The following is a 19098-nucleotide window of genomic DNA, read 5'->3' on the forward strand; positions in this document are numbered from 1 at the left end:
GCTGTGCATATGGTACGACATCCAGTGGTAACCGCTGAGTATTGCATCTTGTCTTACAAGGATCGAAAGGGGACTTCGGCATAGGCGTGTCTGTAACACTATCCCTATCGTGACCTGTAGTGTACTCAAAATCCCTCACGCATCGAGGTCCCTCCGATTATATTTATTCTGCTGTGAGGGAGCCCAATGACTATTGTGAGTACATAAAATAGAGAAAGTAGTAAGACGTCTTTGTTCCTTCCACCCGAGCCGGGAGGAAGGGTGGGCGCATGTGAATCTAAGCAGATACAATCATCAGAAATGCTATTACGGTGAGTAATGCATGTCTTCTGATGCTAATCTGCTTGCAATCACATGTTGTGCATAGACTAGCGAGCAGTACCCGGAGTAGGAGGTGGGGTGGAGGTGAAGTGCTTGAGACTTGCCTTATGCATAGGCTCAAAGGGAGACCCCATAAATCTAGTCAATACCACATTTAGGTCCCATCCGGGAGCCAGGTTAGAAATGGGGGGGGATAAATTCCTTTAACCCCTTCCATGAACTGGTACCTTCCACCATAACACCTTCTGTTGTGATGTAGTGTAAGCTGAAAGGGCAGCTATATGAACTTTCAGGGAATTGAAGACCAGATCTGAGTCTAAGTGAGTTAGGTACAACACAATCTGTGTAGGAGAGCAGTGAATTGGATTGATGCCCTTGGAGTAGCACCAGATAAAGCGTTTCCATTTACTGGAGTAGCAATATCGGGTGTTTGGTTTTCACGCCTCCCTAAGTATGTCCATGCATCTCTGAGGGAGTTGTAGGTGTCCGAACTCTATGACCTCAGGAGCCAGGCCACTAGATTCAGGGTTTGCGGGCATGGATGAAGCGTTTCTCCCTTGTCCTGAGATAACATATTGTACGGGCAAAGCATTCATTGGAGGAGATGGGGACCTCTCCATCAGATGAGGGAACCAGGGTTGGCGGGCCCACATGGGGGCAACCAATATCATGGTGACTGGTACCTGGTGCATCTTGTGCACAATCTTGTTAAGTAGGGGAGTCGAAGGGGGCATAAACAAATTTCCCTGACCATGCTATCCAGAGACCCTTTCCCTTGGAGCGGTTCTGGGGGTACCTGGAGGAAAAATCTTGGCATTGAGCGTTCTCCAGAGTTGCAAACAAGTCGATCTCTGGGAAGCCCCATAGCGCGAAAACATTGGAGACAATGTCTTTGTGTAGTCGCCATTCATACTCTATGGGCAGTAGGACGTCCCTGCTGAGCACGTCTGACCGAAGATTTGAGTTCCACTGGAACGTGTTGTGACAACAAGAAGATCTTGTGTTCGAGAGCCCATATCCAAATATTTTGGGACAACTTGGATAGCCCTGGAGAGTGTGTGCCCCCTTGTTTGTTCAGGTAGTACATGGCTGTGGTGCGGTCTGTCAAGATCAGGATTGTCTTCCCCTGTAACTGTGTCTGAAAGTCTTTCAGTGCTTTGAATACAGCTAATAGCTCTAACAGATTTATGTGGTTGGACGCTACTTGCAGGGACCACACGCTGTGCACCGTCTGCTGAAACAGGTGAGCCCCCACCAGCCCCGTGAGAAATGAGTCTGTCATCAGAGTGGCTTCTACTGCGGGGGTGGTGAAGGTTTTCCCGTTCAGGAGGTTTTCCCCCTTCACCACCACTGCAGAGAGAGAACGAGGGCTGGCGTGACAACTACCAGATCTTCCCATTGTCCGCTGGCCTGACACCACTGGCTGTTGAGCCACTCTTGCAGGGGACGCATGCTCAGACGCGCGTGAGGAACTAAGTAAATGCAGGACGCCATCATTCTTAACAGTTGCATGGCCTGGCGTACCGTCGCTTCCCGACTGGTTACAAACTGAGGGATCTGAAATAGCATGTTCTGAACCCTCTCGTTAGAGGGGAAGACGAGGCAGTCATTTGTCCGAATTAGAGCCCCCAGAAACTGTTTGACTTGACTGGGGTCTAAGCTGGATTTCCTCTAGTTGATGGAGAATCCCAGACTGAATAAGAGGTCTTCTGAGTGTTCAATAGGCATGTTCCGTAGGACTCCCCTGTTATGAGCCAGTCGTCGAGGGAAGGGTAAACCGGGACGGATAGTCTGCGCAGGTGCGCTGCTGCTACTGCCAGTACGTTTGCAAACACCCTTGGCGCCGAGGCAATGCCGAAGGGGAGTACTTTGAACTGATAGTGCTTGTCCGCTATCATGAACCTTAGGTATTTTCTGTGCGCTGGCAACATTGAAATATGAAAGTATGCATCTTTCATGTCCAGTGTTGCCATGTAACCCCCCTGTTTCAACAACGCGATCACTTCCTGTAAAGAGACCATACGAAACTTTTGAGGTTTGACAAATTTGTTTGCTGGGTGCAAGTCTAGCACAGGGCGCATGGGGAGATCCTTTTTAGGTACAAGGAAGTACACTGAATAAATACCCTTGTTTACCTGTAGAATAGGGACGACTTCTATGGCGCCCTTTCCTAGAAGGATCTCCACCTCTTGCAGTAGGATGTGCAGGTGTTCCAGAGTCAGGCGTCTTGATTTTGGCGGTCGGGTATACCCTTCCATGCAGCAAGGAAAGATGTTATACGCCCCTCAACCGGGGTGGTATGGGAGGTGACATGGATCTGCTGGTCATTTTTTACCTGAGGCTGGGGTACCTCTGGGGCGGAACCTCGGCCTATACCCTTTCAATGCCGCCGTGCACTGGGTGCATAGGTGGTGGTGGTATTAGACCCTTGTCCGAATTCCAGTTGTTCCCTGCACCATACTGGTTTTGGGGGGAGCGAGATTGCCTACGAAAGGACCGGCGAGAGCCGCTCCCTCTCTGTTGAGAAGGTTTCTGGGTAATCTGTTGAAGGGATTTGAGTATCTCATGTTCATTCTTGGCTGTTTCAAGTGCTTCGTCCACTGCCTTGCCAAACAAGTTGGTTTCCTCAACGGGTTTGTTTATTAAGGCTACCTGGGTCTCTGGCTTGAAACTGGAGTTCCTCAGCCAGGCATGCCGCTTGAGCAAAGTACCTTGTGCCAAGGTTCTTCCTGCCGTTTCAGCAGCGTATAGAGTGTTCTTAAGCACATTCTGATTCACTTGCTTGCCTTCTGATACAATGGACATAGGTTCAGGTACTTCTTGAAGGCCATCTAGCAGCAGGTTCCACTGGACGTCTGACCAATAGAGTGGTGTTATTGGCTATTCTGGTGGAGACGCAGCAGCCGTTGTGACCCTCTTCCCCAGTGCATATTGCCTTTTGGACTCTTTGTCAGGTGGTGCCTCTCATGTAGACAGGGGTACCCCAGCCAGTTTCCTAGTAGTGGTAACTACTAAAGAATCTGGAGAGGCATAGCCCTGTCAGGGCTGGCTAGAGTAGTGATCAGGAAGTGTTTGGCTGGAGTAGTAATCAGGAAGAGTTTGTACATAGAATTAACATTGTGGTTCCCCAAGTCAAGATGGAGAGAAAGAATTCTGATTGGTTTAAAGAACAATAGTATGTTTGGTTTGCCCGATTGGTGGATAGGATAATGGGTTGGATTCTTGGGAGGTGAGCAAGATTCTAAACTGCCTTTCATCCATAGTAATTCAGTGGCTGGTTGTGTATTAGTTAAGCTCCTTAAGTAAGGCCTTTCAGAGTTCAGAAAATTTACCAAAGAAGTAAGAAAATCGTTTGATGAGCTGGAGTGAACTAGAAGACATCAGGTGGGATCGTTCTTTTTAAAAGCTAAAAGATTTTCACACTGAACTTTCATCTTTCATAAGAAAACTTAAATGAGTTTTAAAGTTTACTGAGTGAAAAGACGTTTTACAGTTCTATTACAATAAGGAAACGCGTGTGAAGACTGTGCGCTCAAGTTTTAAAGTTGCTTACTGCATGAAAAGTGTTTCAAGACTGTTTTAACGCGTGCGCGAGTTCGCGTGACGTCAGTAACATTATGGAAGCGCGCGGGTATTCTGAGCGATAGAGCGCGTGTCCAAATGAATAGCGCGAGTGGTTTTTTAGCGCATGCACATTTTTAACGTGAGAGACGTTGCGTAAGAAAGCACGTGTTGGGTTGCGATAGAGCTCAAGTCCATTTTTTAACTAAGCGGGAGTTGTTTTGAACGCGTGTACAATTTTTAAGTGAGTGACGTTGCGTATAACCACGTGTGTTCGGTAGCGATAGAGCGCGAGACCATTTTACTTAGCGCGAGTTGTATTTTAGCGAGCGTACACTTGTTTTCACGCGTGCGTGTATTTGTTAATATGCGCTTGTGAATTTTATACGCGAGGACAATTTTTTACGTCTTGTGATTGTGTGTTTATCGCAAACGCGTGTCAAGAAAGAAACTATGCGTTCGTATGTGTAAAAAGAAAAGGTTCACACGCAGAAGGAGAGCAGCATTCAAGAAAGTTTATGAGTTTCTATTTGATGTAATTTTTATGCAAAACGAATTCAATTCTTCAAAGAAAGTCTGCATTTCACAAAAGCATTTAAAACTCAAACTTCATAGAGTTAAAAGAACTTAAAAAGCAAAGAAGAATATCCAAATCTGTAAGGTGCTTGCAAGGGTCATTACTTTAGGACTCTAAAGAGACTTGAATGGCTTGAGACTATATGCACCAAGCATGATAATTGTTAAGATATTCCATACAGATAATTAACCTCCAAGTCTTATACAGAGGTTTAAGAGGTAATGAAGTTAAGAGTTTATTTTAAAATAAAATAAGCCATAGCATGACTCGCGTCGTGCCTGTCGGGGTTGGGGACAAACGCTGCGGATCGAGAACTCTCTGCCGTTAGGTCAGTGGCTTCCGTAACAGAGGCCTGGTCATCACTATAAGCCTCACCCCACCCCAATCACTCTCGGCTGCTGGAGAAGATTCGGCCTGCGACATGCCATAGGCCGTCCACCACTTCAGACGGCATTCCTTAATCGTCTTGGGACTGGAGTCGACAAGCCGCACAAGTTGCCAAGTTGTGGTTGAGGGGAAGACAGTTGTTGCCCCGACGGTGCTAGACTTTTCAGATATTTGGCCCTACACGAGGGGCAAAATCTAAATGTCGTCTTGTCCATAGCGTATGACAGGTAGAGCGATGACAAAACCAGGGAGCAAAGAGGAAAGGCATACTTGTAAAGAATATGGCCACCCTGACCCCACTCTCCCTACTGCAAAGGCTGGCCAGAAGGCCTGGCCACGTGTATGGCAGCGCCGCCAGATCAACAGGCGTCGAAAGTCTGCTGCAGTCTTCGGCATTGCACATGATTCAACCGTCGAAGTGACTTAACTGGACAAAATACCAAAGTCGATGATTAGAACAATAACGCTATCTCTAGTAAAAGCTCTGCATTAAGGTGACCAGTAATCTGTGTGGAAAAAAACAATCTGAGTGACCTCGACGCGTGAGGGATTTTGGGTACACTACACGTCAAGATGGGGATAGTGTTACAGACACCCCTATGCCGACATCCCCTTTCGATCCTCGTAAGACAAGATGCAATACTCCACGGTTACCACTGGATGTCGGACCGTATGCACTAAGCAGATTAACAAGCATCAGAAACGTGATTTCAATAGAGTAAAAATGACTTTCCACCTAAAATGTACGTGACATCCAGCCAACGTGTGCAAAAACTGTACAGAAATCCTTACCATGAGGCAGCTTTCTGCACTGCGACAGAATACACCTTTCAACATTATTTCTCTATAGTCTGGCTATTTGATCTCATGTATATATTTAAATGTTGAAAACACAAAAACTTAGTCAATTACATAGTAAAGCAACTGAATTGTATTGCTCATTTCCTGGAGCTATTACTACCTAATGATATGCCAATGTTATGATACAACACTGCAGAGATGAAGGGACTCCATGCTACATTCTATAACTAATCTCATGGCCAAATGGTTAATTATATATAGCTTTCGGCAAAGCGCTGTACATATAACATTTATCACAATTATCAAAAAACTGAAGTTGGTACACCTTTATCGACCTCGAAAGGATGAAGGGCTGGTTTGAGCCTTGCCGGGATTCAAACCTGCAACCTAAAGATCATGCACAGATCGCAGGAACAAGCACTCAACCGGCTGAGCTATCTTACTGGCCAACATCCTTCAGAGGTCGGTAAACTGAGTATCGACTGAGGTATAATAATGATATGATATGATATGGCATTTGTATATGGCAATCACAGTGCCTAGATGTTGGACGAACCATGTATATGTATATAAGAGCAGAAAGGGAGTTCCTGCCTGGTTATATGTGTACTAAATTTGATGATGTATACTACACTGGGTTAGCGAGAGAAAGGTCTCTTTAAACCGATAGTCTTTGAAAGAAATAGACTCAGTGTGGTCCAATGTTACCAAAAAGATTTTTAGAAAACAGTATTTAATAGAAAGTTACTCATTAAGAAATTATTTTCATAAAATGTTTTAGACCCAAACATTATATACATGATGAACAACAAAAACCAGTACAATAAATAAGCTCATTGAGTATATCACTCAAATGGTTTTATGCAACCCTTTTCTCTGCAGTGGTTTTGGATTACAACTCCCATGATCCTTTGACACCAATAGGATATGTCATTTGTTTCTCGGCCCGACAAGACAAGGGAGGGAGAACAGAAACAATCTTACTAGGCCTTGTGTCATTCAGATCGTGCACGTACGAGAACGAGTGGTGCAAGGGGAAAGTGGGGGTGCAAGGCAGAGGGGGAGGGGGAACAGGGCAGCAATGCTCTGAGGAAGTCCATCTAGGGTAGCACGACTCTGGATAGTGCAAGGAGAACAAGGCACTGTAGGGTTACAGTTACAGCCCCTAAGTTTGTGGTAGGCCCAGAGACAGTGCAAGGGTGACTGATCAAGAAAGAGCAGCAAGGTTCTGTAGACAGTGAGTTTTGGGGCGAAGGGAGAAAGGGAAGAGTCACTTTGAGGAGGTGCATCTGCTAGTGGGACTTCTTGGCGACATCCGAGATGTGAGGAGAGAGAGTAGAGTCGAAGATGACACCAAGGTATTTTGCCTCACAGGAAGGAAGGTGAAGGAAGAGGGCCCAAGGTGGGAGGTCAGAGTGAGAAAGGGAAAGCAGGGGCCCCAGCGAGAAGGATCTCCGTCTTACTGGCATTAAGGCAGAGATCTTTGGAGGCACACCAATCCTGAATCACAGAGAGACAGTTAGGAATGAGCGAGAGAAGAGAGGAGAGCCTGAAGGAGAGCAGAGTGTCATCCGCATAACACTGAAAGTTAGAGGAGAAGGTGACACCAAGGTATTTTGCCTCACAGGAAGGCGAAGGAAGAGGGCCCAAGGCGGGCAGCCAGAGTGAGAATCAGGTAGAGATTAGGTGGGCCAAAGGGGCCAATTGACTATACTGGTTAGGACTGATGGCAATCGTGGTCCAAACTATTATGAGGGTATTTATTGAGCACAAACCTAGCTTCAGGCAGCACGTGAGCTCTTTACAGTCATAGTCCAAAGCATCTCGAGAGCCAAATATTACAGACCCCTGTCCTAACTAGGTTACCCCCCAAACATCCCAAAACCTCTGTCTTCTCTGTGTATGCATCAGGTTTGCATCTCTCTTGCTCCTGCCTGAAAAGACTTTCGGCCCTATACGGTCTTCGAACTTGCCTGTGCTCTGAACAGTCTGCCATCATCCACTTCTCCTCGCAACACTACTCCCAGAGCTTCACTCTCATTCCTCTGCATAGTATCTTCTCCCTTAATCTCTCCCATACTGACTACATTGTAAATCTTCCTACTGGAATCTTCCTCTTCATAATCTCGCTCCTATCCAACATCATCTTCAGCATGTCCAATATCTAGTTCCATTTTCCTTTCACCAATCCGTTATACTCTAATAATCTTGTTAGTCTTCTTCACCAAGCCCTTATCCCTTTCCCTCTTCTGACACCATCTACACAACACACTTTTACACTTTAACCACCTCACCCATCTCCCTCACTGGGGTATGCTCTTTCTGTATTACTGTTTCTCCTTCGTCCCCAATGATAGGTGGTATCCCAGTCCTCATTGCACGTCACACTGATGGCCCAGTCCTTAACTCAAATTCTTGTTCCCCCTACTGAACGGTCAACCGAATCAGATTAATCCTTTATTTTCATAGGTTTCCATTCCTTCAAGCTCTGGACACACTCAAGACCACATTCTGTTCTGCTACAATAATATTCTTACTGCCAAAACCAGTCTCACTTTGTTACAAAACGTTACTTCTGATCTTTACTCTTTCCCGATCCCCACTGTGTAGATCTATTGGCTCTTCCTTTTGAACGGTAAACCTCCCCACGATTCTCTTCCAATACCACTAAAGCCAGTATCTATTTTGGGGGGGTTCTTTTGATTAAGCTATACTTGCTTAGGGTCTGGCCAGACCTCCAAACTCCCTGATGGCAGCTCCCCACAGGGCCGACAAATTCTGTTTTGCTAGCTTGCTTTACATGGGTTTTTATCCCTCTGCCTTTGTAGGTTGTCAAAGCACACTGCCGGTATGTGTGCTGTACAGATTGTGTCTTCTCTTGATTCGACTGTGACCCGCGGTTGCGTGGTGTGGCAAGGGGCCAGCCTAAATGCATTTGCATGCTGGTGGCCATTTTGGAATCTCCTTTAGCTTCTAACTGTGAAGGGACCATAGGCCTGCTTGCAGGGTTTGGGTTAGGTCTCATAACTACAAAGTGCCACAGAAAGGATTTAAATTCATTGTTTGTATTCGGTTTACATCTCTTACCAAGTATTTCTATACATTCCTGCATGATCTTGGACTTTTTGCCATGGGTCAGAGGATCCGAACACATCCACAAATCTGAACTATCATTTGAGTCACGGGCATTAAGTGTGATGGTTCATGGATGGCTTTGTCGGTCCAAAGACCTAGGGAATGTGATAAACAGAATCTTGAAAAGGTGCTACATAATTGATCCCATAGAAACAGTAAAGAATCAGTAAGGAGTTGAAACCGGAAAGGTGCCCAGAAGCCGAAACCATGTCAATCCCAAGAGGTGTTAAGAAACAGAAATATATGGAAAGTACATAGCGCTGAAAGAAATCTTACAAACGAAGACAGAATCTTGACTATAGAGTGAAAAATAGCGGTTTAGAAAAAGTCTCACAATTTGAACACCTGGTTGTCAATTTAGTTATTTGATTGGGAACAATCTGCCACTGGGACACCCATTTCTTTGTATTTGGCAATTAATGTTTGATCCAGGATTCGGTCTTCTATTGTAGGTTTGTGGTTTCACATGGATGAAGTAAGTATTAAGGTTTTGGACATCATTGATGCATGCATAACCTACAAACATTGTTTTGGGAAAAAAGTCACGCCCCATCCAAGTTACTCATAATCATCATAATAAGGAGGTTTCTGCCCCTCCACCCATCCATCCATCACCGGATATATTTGGTCTATTACTGCATGTCAAAAAGCCTTACTCCGACATCCAAAAAACAAAACGTGTAGAAGCACTTGGTAGAAAACTGAATCCCCAACAGACAGCTTAATCACTTACGTGTAGGTTTGCAATTGTATTTCTCAATGAATTGTAAATTTAAATCAATGTTAAATTTACTTGTAAGATGATGAAACATCATCATAACCTACATATAGTATGGTTACCTGTGATAGGTGGCTTCAATTGGCAGACTCTCCTGGCACTGGGGCTTTGCCAGCCTTTGTCTCAGGGACCTCTTCTCCTTCAGCACTGCCTCCAGGTGGCCATTCATTGCTTGCAGAGCATCACATTTCTGCCCTGAATTTGATTGATGAAGAAATAAGACATTCCCAGTCAGCGTGCAGAACTTGGGGTTCAGTTTCAACCAACTATCTGAGCTGTGCATAGAAAACTGAAGCTATTTCCTAACTGGAACCTGCATTCAAAGAGACAGGTTTAAATACTTTAAGCAGATTCACAACATTTCTCACATAGTAAAGACAAATAGAGTGATGCTCTTTCACAACCACCTAGTGGAATACATTTTGCAAAGATCAAGCCAAGATGCAAACCATGTGGAATCGGTTCCATGCGATATGTCCGAGTATTGAAGCCTGCATGCAAAAAAGATGTGATCATTTTCTGCTGATTTTGTGAAGCCTTCAATGTTTTCTCCATCCCACCCCTAAAGGCTATTCACCACCCACACTCTCCTGCGTTGGTGGGATTTACCTTGAAATACAGGGGGGTCATAACAGTTTGACTTAGAAAGACTGCTCAGAGCGGACTTTCTAAATCAATTTTTTGTTTTCCCTAAAGTGAAAATGATTTTTTCCACTTGGAACGGTGCAATCCAGTAGATGTGGGTTGCCGCAGGGTCAATTGCATCCTTGCTTCTCTAGGTGGCAATCTCCTCTATGAGACATTCCCTTGCCACTACATCCGTTATGCATCCACAACAAATTGAAAATCAAAAACATGCCTGCAAAATTGCTAAAACAACATTAGCGGATTCGATGGAGACGGCACAGATACTTGGCAAGGATTGAAAAACAGTAAATTCCTACTCAATTCAAGTGGCATAATAAATGTGTACCAGAGGCGGCTGAAGCATTGATCCTCTTTAGAGGTCGAAGCACCTCCTCCAAACAAATGCTAAACAACCAATTTCTGCAGTATCTATCTGTATAGTGTTTGGACAGAAGATACCAAAATGGAGCATTGACCAGGACCCCAGTATAACGCAATCTAGAAATATAGTGAAAAAGATCAGATGTGCATCAAGGTGCTTACTAACAGGTACTGCTTAAACATTCGGGAGATAAGGCAATAGAAGTGGCACAGACCATGAGAAGCTTGATTATTTGGCAGACAGTCCATTCTCCTGGGACAAGAAGAAATCGGGAGATTGCAGCTATTGACTGCAACCAATGAGTAGGACTACGAGCTTCTGTCAGGGAAATGAAGAGTGGAGCAGCAGGTTTGTGACAGGGCATGTAGTTTACTAAATGCACCCAGGCATCACTATCACTTGGTGCGGCTGAACCAATTGAAGCGGTTATTGCGGCTATCGGCTATTACAATGTGCCACTTCTAAACTAGTACTCCATTATATTATCCACTCCACTAGCCTCTAAAATAGAGCAACAGTAATTATTAATGAACTGCATCAGAACCAAGGCAACTTGTGCATTGTCTGAGCTGCTTACGTCACGACAGGATAAACACAAAGTATGAAAAATATTATCAGAAGAAACAATTGGTGTCAAAACTAGGAATTCCTGTATGGATGGAAGCGCTTTCATGTTGTTTCTGGGACTTTAGAGCAAACCAGACTGGATAAGGATCCCACTGGTTCAGTGGTCTGGAGACATTCAACTGGTCCATTCACAGAACCAGTGCAACGTATTGTTATCATTCTAGTGTCGAGAAGTCAGAAGCATCCAAGGGCGGCTTACTGGGTGGATTCAAACAAATGTTGCTATGTGCAAAGAGCATCATACATTCAAAGAAAGCCAATAGGTCATTGACGCAAGAATAGGAGTTTACCAAGGTTTGCATGCATATATAAACCCTTGCCCATGCCCCTGAAGGTCTTTGTGGCTGTAAACGGAGACCTTGAAGTTGCAGTGCTATAACTTGATCACCAGTCTGCCTGTTCCAGAATACCTCTCTCAAATTGCTTGGGAGCTTCTCCTGGAATCCACAGTTTAAAATTGCAAAGATGGGCAGTGACATAAGTTCGAAAGAGAAACAAGCTTTGATGAGCATTGTTCCTTGCAGTACCATCCACATAATGACTGCATAAGGAGTGGAAGACACAAGATCATCCGAAGGGAGCACTACACTGGAGGAACTGGGCTACTTCTAAATCACTTTTAAAAACGTGTGATGTCCAAACAGGCGTGTATGCACAATAGAGAGGAAAAGCGAAAGATTATTGTTATTAAGGTGCGGATGCAGCCTTTGAAGAAAAATAAGAACTCAATTCAAGGCCTCGGGAGGATAGCTTGAGGGCAACGTGCTCGCCTTGGAAGCAAGACGAGACGGAGCAACACAGGTTTGGTCCGCGCTTAAAAACCGCTGGGTATTAAGCACGATATAAATAACATGATATCATATAACACAAGGGTAGGGAAAATGCAGATTGTGTATACTTGGCATGGAGTGGTACAAAGCCTGGTATAAAATAAGCAGTGTTACATAGCAATTTGCTATATAATTCTCAAGGCTTGCTAATTAAATTGATACTAGTGTAAATTTTAGGTTAGTGTACTTAAATCTCATAGTGCCAGCTATATTTAATTTTATAAGGGATGGTGCATCATATTGATGAGCGAACACTTTCAAATGTACATGATCACAGGGCTAAATGCATTTGATGGGAAACCAAGTTCTGGGACCGGCTAGTTGCATAACCCATGGCAACTGTTGCTCCACCCATGGGCAGATTCCAAAACTCCTTGGCATTTTATCTCATCACCCCATTTACTTTACAGCAGCTACCCAGAAAGTGAGAGGTTTGCAAACTACAATATTCCATCTAGTTTTCCCAAATTCTCTGCCTGCTAGGCCATCCACTCTGCTTAGTCTTAATTTATTTCCTATGATGTAACAAACACAAAGTTAACTAGATAGGTATGCAAAGAAGCAATCCATAATTCCATCCAGTCTGTAGCTCTACACTGTATGGCAATGCAGTAAGTCTGTAGTTAGTCTCCAGAGCTTGCTTTGCTCAATGATTATGATTGCATTCAATATTAGCACTTGAGGGAGAGAGCTGGCCAATAAGGGTGCCAGGAAAGCTGACAGAATCAGCAAGAAACTGCCCGTATTTAATGCTGGGCAGCTCCGCCTCTGTCCAACCATCAACCTCTGGGAGGCGGTGCCCCAGACTGAGTAACCACTGGAGTGTCTCAACTCGGCCAGCCTGCCCACCAGAGCTCCCCAGCTTGCCTCCCTGACCACTCACCTGTGCACCTCCTGACAAACCACCTGGTCCTGGAAATAGTTTCCAATCACAGATATATGTGCAATTTCCTTTTAAGGGAAGCATGAATTGCGCAAAGTCTGGTTGCATTAAATACAAAATAAAGTTATCAGCACCCCAGAAGGCGGCTCTACCACTTTTGTTGGCGCACAGGGATGGAATGCTGCGCTTGGGCTTTAAGGCATTTACTGGCCCTGCACTTCTGTGAAAGTGGAAAAAGTTATCAATGACAGGCAAGGGCCATCTTTTTCTACACCTGAAGTTGACAATTACCCTAACCTGCTGCAACGCCACGCTACGTACTTGGTCTTCAGCTAGAACCTCCCTTTCACATGTTTACCTTTTTGGTTCATGAAACCTCTGAACTTCTTATTACACAGCAAATGATGGGTCAAGCATACAGTATACGGGACATGCCCTGTGCAACAATGACTATCTTGATGCACAGAGCATTGCAATAAAAACTATTTTCAGTGCCATTTTTCATATCTATGTGTTATTCATGCAGGTAACCTATACATTAAACAGGCACTCATCTTACTAATGTCATACTTCAGAGGTACATACAAATGCTGTTTTGTTGCTTATTTTATTTCTTGGGGATAAATAACTTCTGGTGACATTAAAAATATTAGTACACGATTGCTAATCAAATACATTTGTGTGCTAATAAAATTTTACTTAGCAAACACTAGTAATCCATTTTTGAAAAAGAATTTTAGGCCCATGCCTTGCAAAGCCATGGGGTGAGGAAAATGACTGTTGGTATTGCGAGTGGGAAAGGAACCCTCGTTAGGGAAATGACCTGGAATGTAAATGGTTGAGGTAAGATGGGTGGTCATGGGGTTGGAAAATGGAGGAGACACCCATGATCGGCACATATTTGAGGTGAGCTATGCAAGACAGTGAGCTGTAAAACAGTTTTCATTAAATTATCTAGGTTGACTAGCAATCCTTGATATGAAAACCCTCCCATTCTTGGGAGGTTCATGTGGGATGCCTGGCATTGGATGTCAATTTCAAATAGGAAAGCAAGTGGGATCAGAGTTCTAGAAAATGATTTCTCTTTCAAGATTTCCCTATGATCTACAGAAGATCCTTTTGGCATCCAGTGACCATATCAGTAGAATGTATATCATTTTTTGAAACTATAGGTATTCTAAATTCTCCCTGATCACCATTCAGCACTTTGCTCAGACTTCAGGACTGGATTTCGATTAGTAAAGAAACCGAATCCTAGATGTGCAAAGTTTCACCGATATTTGCGGCTCCAAGGGGGTACTTTCATATCAGAGAGTAAGTGGCAAATACTTATTTAAGATAACAGCCATCAAATGATTGCCACACATAGCTGCATGCATATTGGTTTATAGTGGGCTTCATAGTTAAGTGGTCATCAATGAAGAGATCCACCAGCCATAGTGTGAACATCCCTAAAGAGGAGCTCCCCACTGCATTTTCTGTATGGAGGCGGATCAGATGGGTTTCTTCCCAACAGGGACAGAGTTTTCAAAGTAAGGAAGAGGGCTTTTAGGGCATTTGGGTAGGAAGACCAGATGGCTTTAAGGCCTCACTTTGGGACTGAAAGTCAATAAAAGAGGTAAGAGTTGGAAGAGATTCTGCGTTGGGGCAGAATGTGAATGCAGGCAAAGATCACAGCTATCTCAGACGGTTGTTTTTGGGGTTTCAACTTATTTCTGGAGGGCCTGCCAAGATCCTGAATACTTGAATTGTGCTTCAGGGTCGGAGAGACTGGTTGTTAAAGAATTCTGACCTTAATACCAGGCTATAGCTTTCCTCCTTTGGCATATATGATAGTTATGTTCAATTGAATTTTACCATTCATTGTGGCTCCGATGTATTCTAGAATGGCTTTTTGTATAGATTTTAAACACATTCAATTCTCTTTGGGATTTGTAATAGTTGTGCTATGTAATGAAACATTAAAAAAAAAGGTAGCGACAGATTGACCAGAGATTTCTAAACTTGGGGCAGGGGAGAAGACAGAACACCCAGTTTGCTTAAAACCTGTCTCAGCCTTACAGTGCCCATCGGGATTCATTTAACAGGGACATATTGCCCAGCACAATTTTGCCTTTGAACCCTTGTTGACTGCTCAGCTCTCTTGAATTATAGTGTCTGTCCACAGTTACCTGGAAATATAGGGGCTTGCTACGTTTTCTGGAACTCTAGAGATCCAACAGTAATGTCAGCTCTCGAGGGATTCTCTACTCTTTTGGTCCCCTTTTGGAGGGATTAAGCACCATGCTTGCCCTGCCACGCCACAGTTTCATAGGCCCGGACCTCCGTGTGGAGATGAAGATCATGGCACCAAAGACCAACAAAGATGCCTCACTGCTCCTGGGAGAGTCCTGTCTGCCCTGACCCAGATGGGCTTAAAGATCGCAAAATCAATTTAGATTCAAAATTCAAACCTTGCCTAATTTTGTTGTAAATTCATCTGAAAGCCTTCCTGTGCCCATACAATTTGCCTTGCATACCCAGTTAACGATGGATGTGAATTGTATATGCTGCTTTGTTGGGCCCCTTACACTCTCCAGTGTGCTTTGCCCCCTTGAACATGGCCGCCAGCTCGTTGCCTTCTCCACCATGCAACTCAAGCATAGCCAAATACCTGCCTCTGCTGAAGGCTTATTGGCCTTCTTCAACATCATGTGTCCCTGCATTGTGGAACCGGCGGGTGAAACTGGCCCCAAAAAAAGACCATACACTAAGGCCTCCCTCCACCAATCTGGCCATGACCGGGCCTGGAAGGCCACGACCTCCTCAACCCCCATCACTTCACTGGGTCTGGCTGCCTCCCCACAATCCATTGCCCCTCCATGTATCTGCGTCCCACCCTACTGTGTGGGTATCTGCGTTTGTTGTGGTTGTGGCAGAAGAAGCTGCATCTGTTGCCATTGCAGCAGTACTGTGCTGTACCCTTGTTGCTGCGCCACTTGGATCGCCTGGGCTTGCTGCATCAAAGGACAGGTACAGGCTAGGTGCCCCATGTTCTGGCATATATAACAGCCCCGAAGACCCTATGACCTGACCATCTCTATTCCCCCACAGGAAACAAAACCCCCCCATGCATGTAATTCCCTTGTGGTGGGGGTCCCCATTGTGGAGTCTTTCGCAGCTGCATGTAACCCCCTTGTTGCGCTACACTCCCTGCGGGAACCCCCCCTCCCCCAACCCCGATGTGGCACAGGTCCCACTACTGCTGAGTCTGGCACGAGCATTGCTCCTTCCATTGTGCATTTTACCAATTTCTTTTGCACCAGTTTGCTTTCTGTCTTGGCAGCAGCATTGTCTGCCGCCTGCCTCTCGCTTTCCTGTTTTTGTTTACAATAATGCACTATCGTTGCCGGTATTTCGGGCCAACCTTCATCTTCGATACCCACTATTTTATGTAATGAGGTCTGTACTTCCAACAGCAGTCCTTTTATCAATATATGATAGAACAAGGCTATGCATTAATCCAAGGACCTTTGCATCCATAGGTCCTGTACCCGTTTTATATAATCTTCTGGATCATCATCGCTTTTCATTTTATGAGCCGTTACTGACCCTATGTCGTAGCGGTCAGGATAAATATTTCTCAGAACCTCCCAGACGTGTGCTCGGTAGTTGTTAAAGGGAGCTCTGTCATGGGCATTTGTGCTTAGTTCACCCCTTTGTACCCTTCCCGGTTCCATAGTTTGTCTGCCTGTTCCATGATGCAGCAAATAAACGTTTCATGTCCCCTACTGCTAATGTCACCCATGCCGTCTTCGAGTGCCTGTATAGATTTACTGGCCCCTGCTACGAGGGAGGGCAGACTAAATATTAGATTACCTCTGCCCATTGTTTGTCATGGCATGTAGTGCACGCCCCCCTCAACCATTCTGTGGTAATGGCATTACTAGTGTCTTTGGAACTATCCCACCTACTCTGATGGTCTGAGTCGATCCTATTTTCACCTTCACTATCCAACTGTGGAGAGAGGTTGAGCAGTCCCTGTAACGTCTGTCACTGTCCTGTTGCTTTCACTCTTTCCTCCCCCTCCTTGTTTTATCTGGTGGCCATTTGACACTGTACGCATCACTCCAGTCATCCCCCATCAGTCCTTTGTCTGAGCCTACATCGTCCACATCCTCTCCTGCTTCTTTCTTCCCCACTTCCTCCTCTTCATCTAGTTTGAATTGTATTCTCCCCAATAGCCACTCTTCTTGCGCAACTCCTCCATCACTCACTCGGCCTCACTGAATAATGCATCTACCTGTTGGCACGTATTCTTTTCTATGTCTGCTAGGCATTTCCTCTCTCCCCTTGTGTGCATGTCCTCCCGTCATTTTGTCATGGTCCCCTCCCCGAGTTTCTCACTGGGGGTTGGTGTACCATACTGTGGGTCGTAATGCTGGGTATAGCTCATAGGGTCATGGGGGGAGGGGCACCAAGAGCTCAGTCTGCTCCCTCCGTCTCCTCTTCATCCTTTTTCACTTGTTCCCCTTTTGTCTCATCCTATAGCTTCCACATCCCCAATATGTTCTATCTGCTTTTCAGCTTGGAGCCCTTGTATTTTGTTAACAGATACGAGAGCATATTTTCTATTATTTTACTGTCCTTCCCCCAGGCCATGCATGGAAGCACCGACCTGCAGTCACCTGGGCCCATTGGAAATAGTTTATCACGGTACTGGGGCAATTTATGGCACATGTGGTCCAGGGGGCGGTCTAGATTAGCCATTATTCCCCTACCTCTCTTTCTTTTTAACCCATCTACCCTGTGTTCTATTCCCTCCTTTCTTCCGTTACCCACACACTCACTCCAAACCAGGCCTACCTCAGCGTTCACTCTGGTGCTCTCCACAGGCCCAACTACTCACTCAGTGTTACCATCCTTCGGCCCCCTCCACATGCTCAATGTTCCCTTAGAGTAAGTATGCACCGTGTCTCCTCTTCGCCGTCTGCAAACACCCGCCGCTCCAATGCAAAGTGAAATAAACATGAGGCACCTCCTGGTGTTGATTCTTCAACCACAAGTCCACACGACAATACTAGCTACCACACAAGTGTCCCTTTCTATACCCCCAGAACAAGAAACACTCATAACGCCAACTCTAACCCAAATGACGCAACTGTACTATCACTGGTGTTACGCGCAACTCCCGTCTGACAGGGTTTGCCACACACTGTGCACCTCTCCTGCTCTGCACTGTTATAATGTCCTAAAGACCCTTGAGTCACCTCAGCACAAGCTTACCCCTCCCACTGAGTGCGGGTGGCACTCGGGACCAGGCAGACCTTAGTGAATTGCTTCTGCAGGGCCGCCTCTGTGTTGCCCGTTGGTCAGGTCTGTGGTCGCTGAACTCGCATCCCCAGGGAGCGCAGCTTGTATAGCCTCAGCTAAACGGCAGGACTGCGGATCTTGCTGGGGCCTCCAAAAATGTACTCTGGTCCTCCAATCCCACCATAGAAACTGGTGATCAAAAAGGAGCACACACACGGCAAGAAACAATGATTTTTATTACAGCTGGGCTAGCGCAAATCAAACAGAGCAGTGGACTGGAACCGATTAAGGAGAGCCCACGTCTGCACATACAGGGAACATATGGTTTATACTTTGAACACAATAGTCAAAGAATTACAAACAGTTGTAGCTCAAACTTCACATCTTGTTGCGGTTCCAAGGAGCTCATTGGTGAGGCCACATCATATCCTCAGAGCTACCGTATGGAAGAATAAGTTGATTGGTGCTAAGAGATCAACAGTGCCCTAACTCATTGTCTCCCCGTGTGGCGACACATCAATTCTCACCCCTCTCAGTAACAGTTTGCAATTAGTAAAATAACATTTTTGCTGACCGCTGCAAGTTTAATATACTGCCATTTGTCAGCACCATTCAGGAAAGAACACGAGGTACCCTGCTTCTGGTGGCAAGGGAGACATTCACACAGTAGCTGCTAGATATCAGCCTTCGCAAACCCTGCAGTATATACTCCAAATGCTGGACACCTCACAGGTACAGAAAAACTTACTGTTTGATTGGTCCTTTCAGGAACACCACTGTGTTCAGCTTCCCATTCCCAAAACCACCTGTCAATAGGCATTCAGGGCCATGTGAATGGTTAGCTGGCTTAGGTCCACTTCCCCTCTACCCCAGAGTGCCCGCAGGATTGGCTCGCTG

The 19098-nt window shown here is 45.3% G+C and overlaps 1 protein-coding gene across 3 annotated transcripts in view; it reads right to left on the reverse strand.

Annotated features, from left to right (window-relative positions):
* Window positions 1-19098, reverse strand: part of HAUS2 (HAUS augmin like complex subunit 2) — a 483701-nt gene that overhangs the window by 48539 nt on the left and 416064 nt on the right. For all 3 annotated transcript variants that reach the window (XM_069638779.1, XM_069638778.1, XM_069638781.1), the window contains one exon: window positions 9623-9755. In XM_069638779.1, the coding sequence (XP_069494880.1) occupies window positions 9623-9755 (133 nt within the window). The remainder of the gene's footprint in view (window positions 1-9622; window positions 9756-19098) is intronic.

Source organism: Ambystoma mexicanum, chromosome 14, assembly GCF_040938575.1.
Source record: "Ambystoma mexicanum isolate Mex_15411 chromosome 14, UKY_AmexF1_1, whole genome shotgun sequence".
NCBI classification, from domain to species: Eukaryota; Metazoa; Chordata; class Amphibia; order Caudata; family Ambystomatidae; genus Ambystoma; species Ambystoma mexicanum.